The sequence below is a fragment of the Oryctolagus cuniculus genome, chromosome 19 (assembly GCF_964237555.1).
Source record: "Oryctolagus cuniculus chromosome 19, mOryCun1.1, whole genome shotgun sequence".
NCBI classification, from domain to species: Eukaryota; Metazoa; Chordata; class Mammalia; order Lagomorpha; family Leporidae; genus Oryctolagus; species Oryctolagus cuniculus.
Window position 1 is genome coordinate 39566120 of NC_091450.1, and position 17444 is coordinate 39583563.

General features: G+C 50.6%; 1 protein-coding gene across 2 annotated transcripts in view; it reads right to left on the reverse strand.

The window, feature by feature from the left end:
• Positions 1–17444, reverse strand: part of RNF216 (ring finger protein 216) — a 138655-nt gene that overhangs the window by 71664 nt on the left and 49547 nt on the right. For both annotated transcript variants that reach the window (XM_070064338.1, XM_051839048.2), the window contains 5 exons: positions 14423–14562; positions 13332–13382; positions 12085–12222; positions 9426–9574; positions 8884–8962 (listed from right to left, as the gene is read on the reverse strand). In XM_070064338.1, the coding sequence (XP_069920439.1) occupies positions 8884–8962; positions 9426–9574; positions 12085–12222; positions 13332–13382; positions 14423–14562 (557 nt within the window). The remainder of the gene's footprint in view (positions 1–8883; positions 8963–9425; positions 9575–12084; positions 12223–13331; positions 13383–14422; positions 14563–17444) is intronic.

The window sequence follows — 17444 nt, forward strand, 5'->3', positions numbered from 1 at the left end:
CTAACAGCCACAAAAACCATGAAAAAGGGTCAGAGTTGCTATTTAAATAAAGTATAAATGTGCCAAAAATCCACATTCTTTCTCTGTAAGTACTACAGTGCATTTTAAGAGACTAAGAACAACAAAGGAGCCACCAGAAAGCATGTCTTTCCAATTCAAGGCCAGTGAAAGCCAAGAGGCCCTGACTTCAAGGCCTGCCCACTGCTGGGGGTGGGAGGGTGTCCTGGACTCTGGGTAAAGATCAGTGCCCTGGCAGCAAGACAAACACCATGGCCAAGGAGTCCTGGAGACACACCACCCGTTTTACTGCTGCTTTGTGACTGATCTGTATCCCCCAGCAAAATGTGGTCACTTATTTCTAGGCCCTCCCTACACTTGACTGAGAACGCTCCCTGAGGTCCCAATCCTGGGCAGGGAACCCTGGGGGTGTGTGCCAAAGTGCTGCACAGACCACAGTGGCAGCAGCAGCAGAAAGCAAACCCACAAAGGAGAACTATCTTTTCTGATGGAAAGCGCTTCAAAAACCCATGCCCTCTACCTTGCAGCACACTGGGGCTCTGGTAAGACACGAGTATTCTGGGCGCCAGATCTGAAAACCGAGTCCCGTGCTGAGCTGTCTACTGCTCGCTCCACGCTCTGGTGGCAGTGAGACTTACAAAACGGCAGGAAGTCCCTCCTACCCAGGAATTTTATCACCTGTGGCCCCACTCCTGCACACATATGAACGTCAGCCTCTACCTTCCCCATGCCAGTTGGCGGCTACTTAGGAAGTCCAGGCACCGGGCTAGTAAGTACCTACATTGTGCTATTTGCTTTCTACAAAAGCTCCCCACGGAAGGGGCAGCTGCTTTCATTTTACAGATGGAAAAAGTGGCTAGCGGAGACGAAGTATAGCCAGTGGAGGGGCTGAAATAAGACAAGGCAGGGTTAATCCAACAACCTCGCATCCTAACCATGATGCTGTTGTTTCCTTAGCTGCAACTCAGGCGACAGCCTCCTGGCACCAGTCTTCAAAACACCTCTCAGGGCAGGTAGCTTCCTGAGAAACCTAGCAAAAGGCCGGGAAAGGAGAACAGGGTGCCTTTCCATCTGAAGGGAAAGAGAAGTTCTGTGATTTGTCTTCCGGGAAGGTAACATTTAACCATCTAAAGCAGCTGTGCGGGGATGTTCTCTGGGGACAAGGCAGAGTGATGCCCCGTCCTGGGATCAGGGAAGCCAGCAAAGACCTGTGGCCTCGGGCTCTTCAGCCTGTCTTGACGGCCCTGCTTCGGAAACCGGGTCTGGCTGACGCCTGCTGCACCACCTCCAGACGGTCAGCAGGCAGTCTCTGGGAGGCTTCGCCAGGGAAACATCAGAGGGGCTGCAGCAATCCCGTGCAGGAAGTGGGGACAGCAGCAGTGCCCCCATTCAGTGACCAGTGCCCACCCTCCTCGACGGCAGGCCGTGAGAGCCTCTACCACCCAGAGGGCAGGCATTTGACACAGTGGACCCCATACCCCATACTGGGTGCGTGGGTGTGAGTGCCAGCTCCCCTTCTGATGCTGACTTTCTGATAAAACACACCCTGGGAGGCAGCGGCTAGCAGCTCAAGTAGCTGAGTCCCCGCTACCCACAAAGGAGACCCAGATGGAGTTCTTGGCTCCTGGCACAGCTACTGCAGGCACTGGGAGAGTGAATTACCAGATAGAGGACCTCTATGTGTCTGTCTGTGCCTTTCAAATAAATTAAGACAAAAAAAAAAAACCACACAAAAAAACAAAAACTTCTGTAGGGGCAAGGGGAAACAACAATAAAATCTCTATTCATATTGGCAGTTTAGTTAAACATGCCTGTATTTTCACCTTTTCCTATTTTGGGTAGTTTCGATCTTTTGAAGTACTCCAAGTGACAGCAAATATAGTATTTACATTACTCTCTGAAGTTCAAAAAATGCTATCTATTCATTTGAGACAGAAGGAGAAAGAAATAGAAAGGAACAGAGAGACAAAAAGAGCTCTCATCAGCTGGTCCACTCCCCAGACACCCATGCCAGCTGTGTGAGCCGGAGCAGAAGCCAGGAATGCGATCCAGGTCTCCCAAGACCCTCATCATTTGTGTGGGTCACTACCAACAGGAGCAAGGAGTCTGTGAGCAACAGTCTCTGTGCTGGTTATTACTACAGAGAATTTTACAAAGTGGGAACCAACAAAAACATTAAGGCAAAAACACACTGTATTCTGAAAGTGCCTTGCTGTCCCATCAACTCTGCCCAGTGCTCAATGGAGGAAGGCTCATAGGGACAGGCCTGGGACTAAGTTTTGGGGCAAGAAGGCTTCCTTTGGGGTTCTGAAAGCCAGCTGTCCCAGTACTTGACTTCAAGGCCCAGTGTCCACTTCAAAGGGTTGCTGTGGGAACCCACGGAGGGGAAGGCTCTCCCAGGTGCTCTCCACTGTGGACCTGCCGGGGAGGACCGCTACTGTGGCCCAGAGCTCATCAGCCGGACCACTGAGGGAAGGGTTCATCTTGCCAGGAGCCAGAACAGGCCGTGCTCTGCCAACTTCTCCCGTCACCCTCCTTTTCTGACTTGCACTATGCAGCATGGACAAACTTCCACTCCAGTAAATAAGCCCTCCTTTGTGCGCTTAAATCCTTTTATTACCCAGATGTTAGTGTCAACCTCACTTCCTGAATAAAGGTTCTCCCTGATGGCAGGAACAAGCGGCCCAGGCTTCATTTATCTCTAGATAAGCACCAAGGCCTGTGCTTAGCACATGAGTCAGCTGACTGGCTGGGCCCCAAACCCGAGTGCGGCTAATGAGTGCTACCAGCCGCCATCACAGCTGGAGCTGCCAGGGCACTCACAGCTGGTCCAGACTCGTTTACATTCTCTTCATGCAGCCACTCGGCTCTCGGCTCTCGCAGACGCTGCAGATGCCTGCTTTTTAGCAACACACTGGTGTGCTGCAGATTGAATGTCGTCTTACTTCACTGCTTACACTCAGTGCTGTAAAGACCAGGACGGGGCCTGGAAAGTGGAGACACCACCACCTTCACATTCTCAGGTTCCACGAGACTCCACAGCAGACACTCCTCAGGGGTTCGTCCTGATGGCACGCACCCCTCTCATCTGGTGTCACTCCTACCCTCTGATGGGCTCTGCCTTAGCACTCTGCTTCATCAGTGTGCTTAAACCTCCATCTTGGGACTCTGGCTAACTTTCTGGAAAGTTCTACTTTTATACATCTGAGCTTATCAGGTTACGGCTCTAGGAAGGCAGGAAGCCTCAACAGGAATTTCTGACCCTAAAAATTAATATCCCAGAAGCATCATTTTCAAATCTCCATTTATCTAACACTCTTCAGTCCCGCACCAAGCATATCCGGTTCATTCCTAAAAGCAGTATGCTGACAACAAGCTGATCAGTCCTTCTTCTGGGAACACACAGCAGAGGGCGGAGAGCGTGGGCCTGACAAAAGCATTCCATCCCAGGACCAAGACAAAGGCTCTCCCATCTTACCAGAGATACCAGGCCTGACTCTTCAGGGATTCCAGGCATACAAACCCTCCTCCAGATAACGATCCAGATAAATGCCTCAGCTCAGGGACAAGTTCCTGGCAATCCTATCAGTTTAGATTACTGGCCAAGACAACTGTACCGAGAAAGCAGAGGCCCCCGGTCTCACACGGACCCAGTGAGCTTGCGGCTCACTTCTGAGACATCTGGAATCCTTGAGGATTAACAGTTGGCTCAGCTCTTGTCTTGAGAGTGCACCCAGGCGAACAGGTAAAAGCACATGCCTAATCACTCTGCCGTCTCTGGCGCTGCATTCTGAGCCACAGAGTGGTCTGCTTTGGCACTGCGCCTCGAAGCGCTCTGTTCTGCCAGCAGGACAAGGCAGCGCTGACACCTGGGCCAGCAAGTCCTCTCGCATGGAGCACTAGTGCCACCTTGTGGCGGTTCCTCCCACCACTCACACACAAGGACAGACCAGCTTGTGGCTGGGCTCTAAGTGTAAAATATAAAACTCTTCTTTCTCACCCCAAAACCTGGCGGGAACCTCTCCACTTTCTAATGCGCTGGCTGAGCTGTCTTCACTAGGTTCTCGCTGCCTCAGGTCCCCATCAGACAGTTACTTTATGTTCCCTGATGGGCAAACCTTACCCTAACAGTAAAAAGTGCAGCTAGAATGTGAATGACACTGTCTGCAGGCCAAAGCCAAGTTCCAAAGCATACTGTAACTGACGATGCCCTGGGACGCATTCTCTTCACAGGGACACACTCCCGGGGGACAAGGCGTGCAAGAAGATGTTAAACAGAAAGGCACACTTTGAACTTAGGTAGCAGGACCCAGCGTTTCTAAGGCTACAATCTGAGGGCTCTGCTTGTTGGCTCCTCCCACTTCCCACTCCAGACCCACAGTCCTTCCTTAGCCTGGACCTCTCCACGTCTCCTGCCCTAGTCACTGCCTAAATATTACTCAACACCTACTATGTGCCAGGCACTGTGAAAATACACACACTGGAAGTGTCCAACCCAAATACTCAACAAGTCCAAGGCAAAAATAGTCCTCTCCTGAGGTCTTTTTGGTTTCATTTCCAATCTTGCCAACAGCATCAACTACAAACCAGAGGAGCTTGCGAGTCCTCAGGACCCCTCCCCACTCCCACATTCAGCACATCCCCTCCTAAACCTTAACCACTCCTTTTCTCTGCTGGTCCTGATGACATGCACCTGTCAGGATGTCAGAAAAAATGCAAACCTCAGGAGCTCAAAACACAGATGGATTTTTCATTCATGCTTCATATTCATCTTGGCAGAGGAAAAGGTAAGTGACCCATACCCCCATTTAAAAAAACTGTGGGCTGGTGCTGCAGCTCACTAGGCTAATCCTCTGCCTGTGGCGCCGGCACACCGGGTTCTAATCCCGGTTGGGGCGCCGGATTCTGTCCCGGTTGCCCCTCTTCCAGTCCAGCTCTCTGCTGTGGCCCAGGAGTGCAGTGGAGGATGGCCCAAGTGCTTGGGCCCTGCACCCGCATGGGAGACCAGGATGAAGCACCTGGCTCCGGGCTTCGGATCAGCGCGGTGCGCTGGCTGCAGCAGCCATTGAGGGGTGAACCAACAGAAAAGGAAGACCTTTCTCTCTAACTCTGCCTGACCACACACACACACACACACACACACACACACAAGCCTGTGGCACAACCTGAAATTGACCCTAATAAAAAGAATATACTAAAATAACTTGTTAGCTGTCCACAAAATGTCATAAAGCAGTTTCTAGAACGTCTTCATGCTGCATCCCAGCACCATTCAGTGCCAGCAACCCCCACTCCCTTCCCCAAGCCCGACACCACCATGCAACCTTCTGCTTTAGAGACGGCTTGCAAATGGGACCACACAGTTATCTGTCCTTCTATGACAGGCCAATTTCACTTAGTATATCCTCAAGGCTCACCATGTTGCACCATGACAGCATTTTGTTCTTTCACAAGGCTGCACAGCACTCTACTACAAGTGTATCCCACACTCAGACCCACTCATCTGCTCAGGGACCCGAGTCATTTCCGGCGAGAGGACACCATGGATGACGCAGCCCAGACCCGCAGCACACTCCTGAGAGCCTTTCCCAAAAGGATTTCAATTCCTTTCCCCTGCAGAGTCCCGCCCGGGCATGTGTCTTGGTGTCTTTGGGTACCTGTGTGGTACTACAGGCTCTGAGGGGCTGCTTTAATCTACCCTGCTCTCTGCTGGCTTCAACAGCTCCCAGGCATCAAGAGAATGCACTCTGGATTGGACAAAACAGAAACCAGCTCCTTGGGCAGCACACTGGACACGCGCTCTGTTCTTTCTTTGCTCGTCCTCAGAGAAGTCTCTGAGATGTACCAGGCTCTGTCCACTGCTGTGTGGGTCCTCTCAACAGCAGAGATTTCTTCTGCCTCCAGCATCTGGACTATGAAAGGTCCCATCAGTCCTCCAGCGTGACAGAGACATTGGTCTTGGGCAGGGTCTGAAAACCCTAGTGTGCCGCACACATGCTCCAATTCCTTCCCGGGAAACGCAGGGATCTGGAGATGCCCCCGCTTGCTGTACACCCATCTGAGAGAGGGTAATGGTGAGCGTGTGCGTTTCCAACATCACATTTGTACTCTGCGGCCCCCCCACCGGGCTAGCTCTTTCCTGCAAGACAAGACAGAAGCTAGTCCCTAGCATAACATCAGATACACACTTCCGTCTTCTTCCCTCTCCAGGGCGGTGCCAAAGGATGGGAGGCTCCTCAGTCACATCAGGCTGTGCGGGGGAGCAGGGGCTGAGAGTGAGTGCCACAGGGACTCTACCATGTTGGGTCATCCAGTTTCATGCCTGCATGTGCTACCTCTTAACGACTACTAGATTTCTCACAAAAAGACTCTATGAATTGCTGAATTAGCATTTCTGTGGGAGAAGGAGGGTCTGAGACTTCTTATTGTGCCACCTTGCTGACATCACTCTGAGGTACTTACCTTAGTGGCTTTTTTCTGGAAGTGACCTCACTCTCACATTTCAATGGTCAAAAGAAGCTACAGAGCTACCTCCAAGTTCAACAGGGCACCTGCATTCCTCCCACACACAGAAGGTAGAATGTTTGATGTTCCTGGCTGGGATCTGAAGCACCTCTGGTCAGCTCCCACAAACTCCCCACGCTGGTGTTAAGACATCACCCAGAAACTAGTGCAGACTCACGTGTGCTCTCAGGCCTGGACGTCTCTGGAGAGGGAGCGCCTTCTCAGCTAAGGGCACGTTCATTAGCAGAGCTCTGCTTGTACCCACACCAGGAAAGGTAGCTCCTGCCTCCTCTCAGCAACCCACGACACCAGAGGAGCTGGCAGAGACGTGCGCTTCTCAGCTGGACTACTCAACAGCCACACAGAGCTGCCCAGAGCCCACCTGCCCACCCCCACACAGAGCCGCCCCAGAGCTCACCTGGTCACCCCCACACAGAGCCGCCCCAGAGCTCACCTGGTCACCCCCACACAGAGCCGCCCCAGAGCCCACCTGCCCACCCCCACACAGAGCTGCCCCAGAGCCCACCTGCCCACCCCCACACAGAGCTGCCCCAGAGCCCACCTGGTCACCCCCACACAGAGCTGCCCCAGAGCTCACCTGCCCACCCCCACACAGAGCTTCCCCAGAGCCCACCTGCCCACCCCCACACAGAGCCGCCCCAGAGCCCACCTGGTCACCCCCACACAGAGCTGCCCCAGAGCTCACCTGGTCACCCCCACACAGAGCTGCCCCAGAGCTCACCTGGTCACCCCCACACAGAGCTGCCCCAGAGCCCACCTGCCCACCCCCACACAGAGCCGCCCCAGAGCCCACCTGCCCACCCCCACACAGAGCCGCCCCAGAGCTCACCTGCCCACCCCCACACAGAGCTGCCCCAGAGCCCACCTGGTCACCCCCACACAGAGCTGCCCCAGAGCTCACCTGGTCACCCCCACACAGAGCTGCCCCAGAGCTCACCTGGTCACCCCCACACAGAGCCGCCCCAGAGCTCACCTGGTCACCCCCACACAGAGCTGCCCCAGAGCCCACCTGGTCACCCCCACACAGAGCTGCCCCAGAGCTCACCTGCCCACCCCCACACAGAGCTTCCCCAGAGCCCACCTGCCCACCCCCACACAGAGCCGCCCCAGAGCTCACCTGGTCACCCCCACACAGAGCTGCCCCAGAGCCCACCTGGTCACCCCCACACAGAGCTGCCCCAGAGCCCACCTGGTCACCCCCACACAGAGCTGCCCCAGAGCCCACCTGGTCCCATCTAAACCAGTGCTCGATGCCCTGCCCTGCTCAACTCACTGAGACTTTTTCCCACTCCTTGGGTATCAGCCAGTGTACAGGCTGCTGCTGCTGCTCCTGAGGCCCATATTCATCGCACTTCTCATTCTGTCTCTTAGATCAGATACCAACTTCCTGGATAGCCCAGTGCCCAACACACAGAAGCACACAAAGACAGTTTTCTTTCTTAGATCTAAGACATCAGACTGTTGAAACAACTGTTACAGCAACGGCCTAGAGTGGGGACAAATTATTAAATGGCCACATGAGTTTTGCAAAAATACATCCCGATTTCACACAGAACTATTAATGTTTAAAAGAAAATGAATAAAGTTTTATTCCACTGCTTTCATTTCTTCCTCCTTCTCCAATCTCTACCTTAATTACTTTACGTGAGACTCTGTAAAGTTCAGCCCTGATCAAGTGGGTTTAGAAAAACAGTTTCATATATATTTGCTAGGAGGTTGCCAACATTCACCGAAAACTCTAAAGGGGTTTGTAAGCCAACAGCTGACACAATTTAAGACATTCTTAGCTCATACAGACATTCTTAGCTCATACAGTAGGAGCTTAGTTAAAGAGAAGACAGGTCCACAGCAGTTAAGTGACCAGATAGCTCTCTGGTCTCACTTGATATAATCAGTTCTCGTGAGGAAAATAGTCAAGTGAAAAAAACCCCGACATGACAAGGACGCCACCATGAGGCCCGGTTCTTTCATCAAAGAAGTGTTACTTGGATTCTGAAAATGGCAGGAAGTACACACATATGTCAGGGTGGCACCTGAGCACAGGGTGGGGAGAAAGCAAGCAAGAAAAATGTTGATACAGTGGAGCGAACCACAACTCTGCATGTTTTCACGTGACAGCATCTACTAGGGATGCGGAGCCTGGAAAGTTCAACTCCACAAGGGGCGCTCATCTCTGTAACCATGTCAGCCACCATTCACAAGGGACCAGTCCTCATCTGCTTTCATGAGAGAGAACACGCGAGTCCTTCTCCCGCATCAACACGCAGAGAACGCCCGAGCCCTCAGGGTAGCTACTACCCCACAACCCAACACGCATCCAGAAATCCACCTGCTCCCTACCTTTCGGCAGCGAGGATTAGGACAGCTGAACCTCTTCACGTCACTGTCCAGCAGGGCAGGAAAGCTGCAGGAGGGGCACCTGGAGTGAGAGCACAAGGACACTGCTCACAGCACTGAGCCTGATGTCCGTCAACCAGACCGCTCACACGAGCACAGTTCACATGCTGTCTTACTCAGTCATTTCATTAACATGACACCCGAAACCTTCCTCACGCGGGCTCCTATAGAAAACACACGCCGTTCCAGGCTCTGACTTGTGCGGCCCAGTCAATGAACACACACCCCAGCTCCGGGAGGACCCCTTGCAAGAGTCACTTCTCCAAATTAAGGGCACGGTAGTGACTGTTCCTGCGGGCCAGAAGACTAACAGGCGGCAAGGAAGGTGACACCTGAGCTTTTTAACCTCAACAGAAGTGACGGTTTTATTTCTCAGCAATGTCGGGAAACCAGAAGACTGACTGTTAGAGGACTCCATCTGTCGGAAGCGCTCACGATGGCAACCGCTCTCACTGCCCGTGACGCCCTCCAATCCCGGGACTCACCTGACCAGCTCGTCAGCGTAGGCTGCCGCAACCTCCTCCTCAGCTTTCCGTTCGTAGTACTTGCACAGGACTGTCTGCGGAAGCACCTTCTCCAGCTCACTGGCTGGGAATGAGCACGTGCAGCTGCCCTCCATGCAGCTGAGCTCTGACTAGAGTAAGGTAAACAGGCGGAGAGAAAGCAAGCTGTACTTAGCGTCCCGAAAAATAAAGAAGCTGCAGTGTCACCTGCATCTTAAATGAGCAGTAAACAGTGGTTATGAAAACCGACTTTGAGTTGGCAAATACAGATCCTTCCACCTTCCCTGAGTAATCACATTCCGAACAAGGAACTGGGACACAACCACTAAGCCCACCTTTGACAGTACTAGAGGAACGTTCTTCCCAACACCACGCGGATGGAGAGTGGGCGGAGGAAGAGGAATGCTTAGCGGACTCAAGGAGGACGGTCACAGAGGAGATGTTGCTGAGAAGCAGGCTGTCTCCCTCCACAGACAGAGAAGAGTAAAGTGAGGACAGGGACTGTGTGAGCTTGCAGTTGCTACCCCTCCAGCTGCAATCAACAAACTGGGAGAAAAAGCAGGAAGGGAGCCTTGGGTCCTCTGTCTGGGAACCAGTCACAGGGCGGGAGGGCGTGGCCGGAAGGCAGGGGTCTGCGCTCGGAGTCCTCCAGCTCCTGCCTCCTCCCCAGGTCCAGAATGCTGCAAAGGGCTCACAGCTAAGTGGGAGGCCCAGAGTCTCCCCAGCACAAAGACCTGCAATAGCCCCATTAAGGCTTCACAACACAAAAGCTGACTGGCATCCAGGCAGGAACACTTCCAACATGAAAGACATCAGGAAAACAAACGGCAAAAGGCAGCGTAAGTTGTCTGGAGGAGCCAGTGCTATGGCACAGAAGGTTAAGCCTCCACCTACAGTGCTGGCATCCCATATGGACACAGGTTCCTGTTCCAGCTGCTCCACTTCTGATCCAGCTCCCTGTTAATGCACCTGGGAAAGCAGCTGAAGATGGCCCAAGTCCTTGGGCCCCTGCCACCCACGTGGGAGACCCGGAAGAAGCTCCTGGCTTCAGATCAGCACAGCTCCAGCTGTTGTGGCCATCTGAGGAGTGAACCAGCTGATGGAAGCCCTCTCTCTCACTGCCTCTGACTCTCTGTAATGCTGCCATTCAGATAAATAAATATTCAAAAAAAAAAAAGATTTATTTATTTACATATTTGAAAGATTTGAAAGGCAGAGTGACAAAGAAAGAGAGCGTCTATCTGCTGGTTCACTCCCCAGATGGCCTCAACAATCAGGTCTGATGCAGGCTGCAGTCGAGAGCCAGGAAATCCATCCAGGTCTCTCACATGTCTGGCAGGGGCTAAGGTACGTGAGCCATCTGCTGCCTCCTCGGCACATCAGCAAGAGCTGGACTGGATGAAGGCACAGCCAGGACTCTAAATGGCACTATGTCAAGGGATAATGGCATTGCAAGTGGCAGTTTAACCTGCTATGCCACAACACTGGCTCCTAATCGGTCTTCATTTGGATTTCACCAGATTTTCCAATTCCCCCTTTCTGGCTTAGGACCCCACAGGACATCCTGTATCCCGTCTCCTTAGTCGCTCCCACGCTCTGACAGTGTGGTATTAGGATACACAGACCTTCTGATATTCATCCTGGCTCGTAACTCTCATAGCCCATGTTAATCCCTTACTGAGCAGAAAAATAAAATTAGATTATCTGGCCTTTTGTCCACTGTCCCTGAAGCTGCTTCAAAACAGCCTCAGAAAAAGTCTTTTGCTAACAGCATCAGGCACTGTAAGCCTCAGAAACAAAGTCTCTCCCTGACCTTCTCCTGCACTCTTTTAATCTGCTGCTTCTCTCCAAGGTAGGCCGCAGAAACTAGAATTTCTCTTTGCTAAGGCAGATCCCAGAAACTGCGCCCTGCAGCTGTCCTAACAGAGCCCCTGTCACAGACCCTCACTTCAGACACGCCATGGAGGAATGCTGCAGAGGCTGAGAAGGAGCCTACTTGGTTCATTAGCGACAGAGCATGCACCTGTGCAATCCACGTTTCAGTCCTGGCTACGCAACGACATCTCTGCAACAACCCAAAAGCCAACTGGAGAGGTCCTGGACGGAGAACACTGTCACTGACCACAGGAGGGCAGTGAAGCTCAACTGCGTGGGACGTCTCCAGCCCTCACCCTAGGCATTCTCTTCATGCGGCTGCTCATTTGAATCCTCTAAATTATCCTTTATAAAACTGGTGAACTGTTTCTCTTAGTTCTGCTAGCCATTCTAGCAAATTAAATGAGCCTCAGAGGGAGATGCGGGAAGCCCACTTTGTGGCTGGTCAGTCAGAAGGGGGCAGCCAGTATGGTACATCACTCCCACAGGGAGCTGGGAGTCCAAGTCCTGGCTGCTCTGCCTCAGATCCGGCGTCCTGCAAATGTGCCGTGAAGGCAACAGATGACTTGTGCTCCTGCAACCCATGTGAGAGACCAGGAGGGAGTTTCAGGCTCCTGGCTTCGGCCTGGCCCAGCCCTGGCTACGGTGGTCACTCGGGGAGTGAGCCAGTGATTAGGAGTGATCTTTCTTCCTTTCAAATAAATAAACACATCTTAAAGAAAAAAAAAAAAGTTTCTCAAGCATGGACATAATAGACAGCTCTTACCTTTCCAGACCCGAAGACGGCCTCTTGGGCATATCTGATGAGACACTCTTTGCAGAACAAGTGAGCATCTGCGCACTGGGTCAGCTCCTCGAATGGGAATTCCCCATAGCAGCAGCGGCACTCAATCAGCTGGCCGTCCTGCAGGTCATCAGACACACACGTGAAATGCCCTCTACTCAGGCCGTGGGGCAGCCTCATCTCATCTGTCATCAGATGCACAGATCCATACTCTGGGGTGCAAAGCCACCTCTGGGGCCATGAAGCACTGAGCCGCCTTCTGCTGCACAAAGCCAACCTGAGACACGAGGGCAACGGCAGCCACAGACAGTGCGCTTCCTATCCTCTGGAGTAAAGGGAGGGAGGTCTGTGCAACAAGCTCCCAGGGCCAGGGAACTAGAACACCCGCAACTAGACGCCGTGGGATTCTCAAAGTCAGGGATGAGCAGCCCGAGATGCTACCGAAACACTTCTCAGAGCTGGGCCCTGCCCTTCTTGCTACGGACAGGAACATGAGGGCCGTAACCAGACAAGCTTTGTCTTTTAAAGAACTTTCTTAACAGAAAGAGAACAGATTTCATGTATTTCAAAGGTATAATTCTGAGATAACCATTCTTCCCTTCCTTAATTTTTGCAAAAACATAATTTCAATTCACTCTGTAATTAGAGGCTTACTGCACCACTAACCATAATAATCAACAAATAAAAAGAAGGACTAAAAACAATCAAATCACAAGACGTCCATTTTACCCTTATACTTTTTTTTGTATTCTGTATTAACTATCACATATCAGAGAAAATACCTATCTATCTTTTTGGGACTTCAGACAAGCTTTATCTTAAGGGGCTACTGAAGCCAACCAAAGCAGTAACCTTGAAGAAGACACAACAAAGTTACGCTCTTTATTAACCTACTCTCTCCCACACTGGAGAAGGCCACTGTGTAAGGATGGCAGATACTGCACAGAAAGCCATCTGGCCCTGAGTAGGACACCAACCTCCTGCTTTTCCGATAACAATCTACCTGGCAGATTCCAGGTAATGTTTTTGAAAAACATCCACATCTTCTGGTGCAGTCTGGAATCAACAGCGACTATCTCAGGTCATGTAGCTGACTGCAACTTGGTCAAATCACAAACTCAGATCACCCAGAGGTTATATCTGAACAAACATCAGAACACTGAGGAAATGTGATAAAACAGCCTATGAAAAGAACCAAAACAAATGAATTAGCTGAGACTTCAAATCACCTTTTGATACTGTTCTTCATTCATCTGCAGGGCAAGCAGAAAGTCTTCATGCTGAGGAAAAATTCAGATATAAATTTAGTAAGGAAGACACCAATATTTAGTACTTACTTCCACACACATAAAGAACTCTTATTAATAGTCAGTTGTTCTTAAAACGTATCAGAGATAAGTTAAAACAAGTACTAGAAAATATGGGAATATTTTTCTTAAATCTGCCTTAAAATGCAGAATGAATAAGAGAAAACTGACACATAGAACATTTTCAGATGACAGTGGCATTTTTTCTACCGCAATTTTAAATTTTAATGTCTTTAACTGATTCAATGTGATCTGTAGACACAATGCTAAGAATGTAATGATATTTCCTCCTTCCTCCCTCCCACCCTCTTCTCTTCTCCCCTTCTTTTTTAGTTTTTGAGATAATGTATTTTAAAATTACATTACAGTAAAAAGGCTTAAACTTCATCAAATGAGAAGCTTAACCAGTAAAAAGCAAAAAGACCCTAGTTTAGTGGGAACATTGACAATGGCTATAAACAATAATTGAATGGAAAAATGACCATTCCACCCATTTACAATAAATTTTAAAGAGATCATAGATCATTAAAACTACAGTAATATAACATTCTTAAAAACTTATCTGGACAAAGTTATAAAACAAAGTTTTACAAAACTACATATGTAGCAATATTTGGTTTTTAAACTTTAGTTCCCACACGTGAGGGAGAACATGCGTGTATTTGTGTGAACCTGGCATTGTGAAAGTGTGAGCCCACGTGATTACTGCTGAATCTGTGCCACTGCCTTGCTCCTGCTCATGCACTGCAGCTCTGCTGGGCTGGTACACACTCCACGGTGCAGAAAGCAAACAGCGTCTGAGCACCGTGGCGACAGCTCCGACCTTGTGGAACCCATGCTACAGTTATTCACAACCAGCACTGCATTTATTCTGGTTGACTAGCACATTTGGAAATCTATTTTGAAAAATTAAAATGGAAATTTTAAGCTCTGATTAAAATTCTGCTCACATAAATTCGATTTATTTAAACTATGAACTTTGGTTAGACTCCTAGAGAAGCACATCTGCCTACCTCTGCCATCTCTTTGACCTTCTGCTCATAGAACTCCTGCTCCTGCTGCACAGCTGGAAGGAGGGCACGCCGCTCGTAAGACCTACAGTGTCGCCGCTTGTTTTCCAGAAAGAACATCCTCTTTTCTATTTTTATGTCACCTGGGAACACACATGACAACACAAAATCATGCAGACACGGCTCAGGAAGCGGGCTGACTGCTGGTGTCCCTTGTACGCCCCGCACTGTGGCCCAGGCCTCCTGAACAGCAGGTGCATCATCTGGGAACACTGGGCCCTCCCCATCCACCAGTCTACCACGTGCCTTCAGATCTTGGTCGCTCCTCGTTGCGCCCCAGTTGCAGAGCCTCTAGCACTACCGTCAGCGTCGCCCCTGTTCTACTGCTGAGGGCATCTGGGCTCACAGTCTGGGGTTGTTAGACCCAGCGCTGCTCACAGATACGTACTGATGAGAGCAGTCAAGCTGGGTATACGTGAAGGAGTAGAAATGCTCAATTATGGGATACGCTGAATTTTCAGCTTTAAAAAATAATTTTCCAAAGTGTATGCTCTAATTTATACCTGCACCCCCGGCAGTATGAGGTTCATTCACTCTACATCCTTACCCCCACCTGTTATCAGCAATTTTTAATTTTAGCTATTCTGGTAGTTCCTAATGTGCTGTATGTTCCTTAAACTTAATTTTTTTTTTTTTTTTTTTGACAGGCAGAGTGGACAGTGAGAGAGAGAGACAGAGAGAAAGGTCTTCCTTTGCCGTTGGTTCACCCTCCAATGGCCGCCGCGGCCGGCGCGCTGCGGCCGGCGCACCACGCTGATCCGATGGCAGGAGCCAGGAGCCAGGTGCTTTTTCCTGGTCTCCCATGGGGTGCAGGGCCCAAGCACCTGGGCCATCCTCCACTGCACTCCCTGGCCACAGCACAGAGCTGGCCTGGAAGAGGGGCAACCGGGACAGAATCCGGCGCCCCGACCGGGACTAGAACCCAGTGTGCTGGCGCCGCTAGGCGGAGGATTAGCCTAGTGAGCCGCAGCGCCGGCCTTAAACTTAATTTTTAAAATTTTCAAATATACAGAAAAATTCAGAGTATTACCTAGATTCACCATAGCAACGGTTAAAAATCAAACATTTACTAGAATAGCAAATATTGTACTTAGTACGTGTAGGCATTGGATATTTTCTGTTGATTCCAAAATTTATATTTTTCTAGAAAGCTATTTCATCTAGACAGTCTATTCACAAGTCCATTCTCAGTAATTTCTTTTGGTTTTAAACAGTATTTACCACATCTGGTTCCTGATGTATCGTATTTTATTCTCCTTTTCTCTTGTTAGTTTTCACCAGTTTCTGGTTTTAAGAGAGTAGCTGGGGCCGGCGCTGTGGTGTAGCGGGTAAAGCCGCTACTTGCAGTGCTGGCATCCCATATGGGCACCAGTTCCGGTCCCGGCTGCTCCACTTCCGATCCAGCTCTCTGCAATGTCCTGGGAAGGCAGTAGAGGACGGCTCAAGTGCTTGGGCCCCTGCACCCATGTGGGACACCTGGAAGAAGCTCCTGGCTTCTGGCTTTGGATCGGCTCAGCTTCAGCTGTTGTGGTCAATTGGGGAGTAAATCAGTGGATGGAGGACTTCCCTCTCTGTCTCTCCTTCTCTCTCTGTATAACTCTTTCATATAAATAAATAAATCTTAAAAAAAAAAAAAAAGAGTGTAGCTAAAAGAACAGTGTTAAGAGTAGGCTTTGGGGCTGGCACTGTGGCACCATGGGTTAATGCCCTGGCCTGAAGTGCTGGCATCCCATATGGGCACCGGTTCAAGACCCAGCTGCTCCATTTCCAATCCAGCTCTCTGCTATGGCCTGGGAAAGCAGTGGAAGATGGCCCAAGTCCTCGGGCCCTTGCACCCATGTGGGAGACTCGGAAGAGGCTCCTGGCTTCGGATTGGCACAGCTCTGGCCGTTGCAGCCAATTGGGGAGTGAACCAGTGGATGGAGGACCTCTCTCTCTGCATCTCCTCTCTCTGTAACTCTGGACTTTCAAATAAATACATAAATCTTAGAAGCCACAGCGCTTGAGCCGGCGCCGTGGCTCAATAGGCTAATCCTCCACCTTGCGGCGCCGGCACACCGGGTTCGAGTCCCGGTTGGGGCGCCGGATTCTGTCCCGGTTGCCCCTCTTCCAGGCCAGCTCTCTGCTATGGCCAGGGAGTGCAGTGGAGGATGGCCCAGGTGCTTGGGCCCTGCACCCCATGGGAGACCAGGAAAAGCACCTGGCTCCTGGCTCCTGCCAGGATCAGCGCGGTGCGCCGGCTGCAGCGGCGGCCATTGGAGGGTGAACCAACGGCAAAAAGGAAGACCTTTCTCTCTCTGTCTCTCTCTCTCACTGTCCACTCTGCCTGTCAAAAAAAAAAAAAAAAAAAAAAAAAAAAAAAAAAAAAAAGAAGCCACAGCGCTGAAGTTGGAATCCAAGCTTGGGTAAAACTCAGCAAGTCACTTAACCTCTTTGTGCTCTGGGTTTTTCATCTATAAAGTGCTAATAATGGTACATATTTCTCACAAGCACAAATGCATTAATCTATGTAAAGCATTTAAGCAAGTTTTTGGTATGCACTAAGTTCTCAATGAACATTAGTTACTATCATTTCCACCTAATTTTTTTTTTTTTTTTTTTTTTTGACAGGCAGAGTTAGACCGTGAGAGAAAGAAACAGAGAGAAAGGTCTTCCTTCCGTTGGTTCACCCCCCGCAATGGTTGCTACAGCCGGTGCACTGCGCCGATCCGAAGCCAGGAGCCAGGTGCTTCTTCCTGGTCTCCTGTGCGGGTGCAGGGTCCAAGCACTTGGGCCATCCTCCACTGCCTTCCCGGGCCACAGCAGAGAGCTGGAATGGAAGAGGAACAACTGGGACAGAACCGGGGCCCTAACCTGGACTAGAACCTGGGGTGCCGGCGCTGTAGGCGGAGGATTAGCCAAGTGAGCTGCGGCGCCAGCCTCCACCTAAATTTTTAAAAATTAATTTTTGCTCTTTATTATTTCT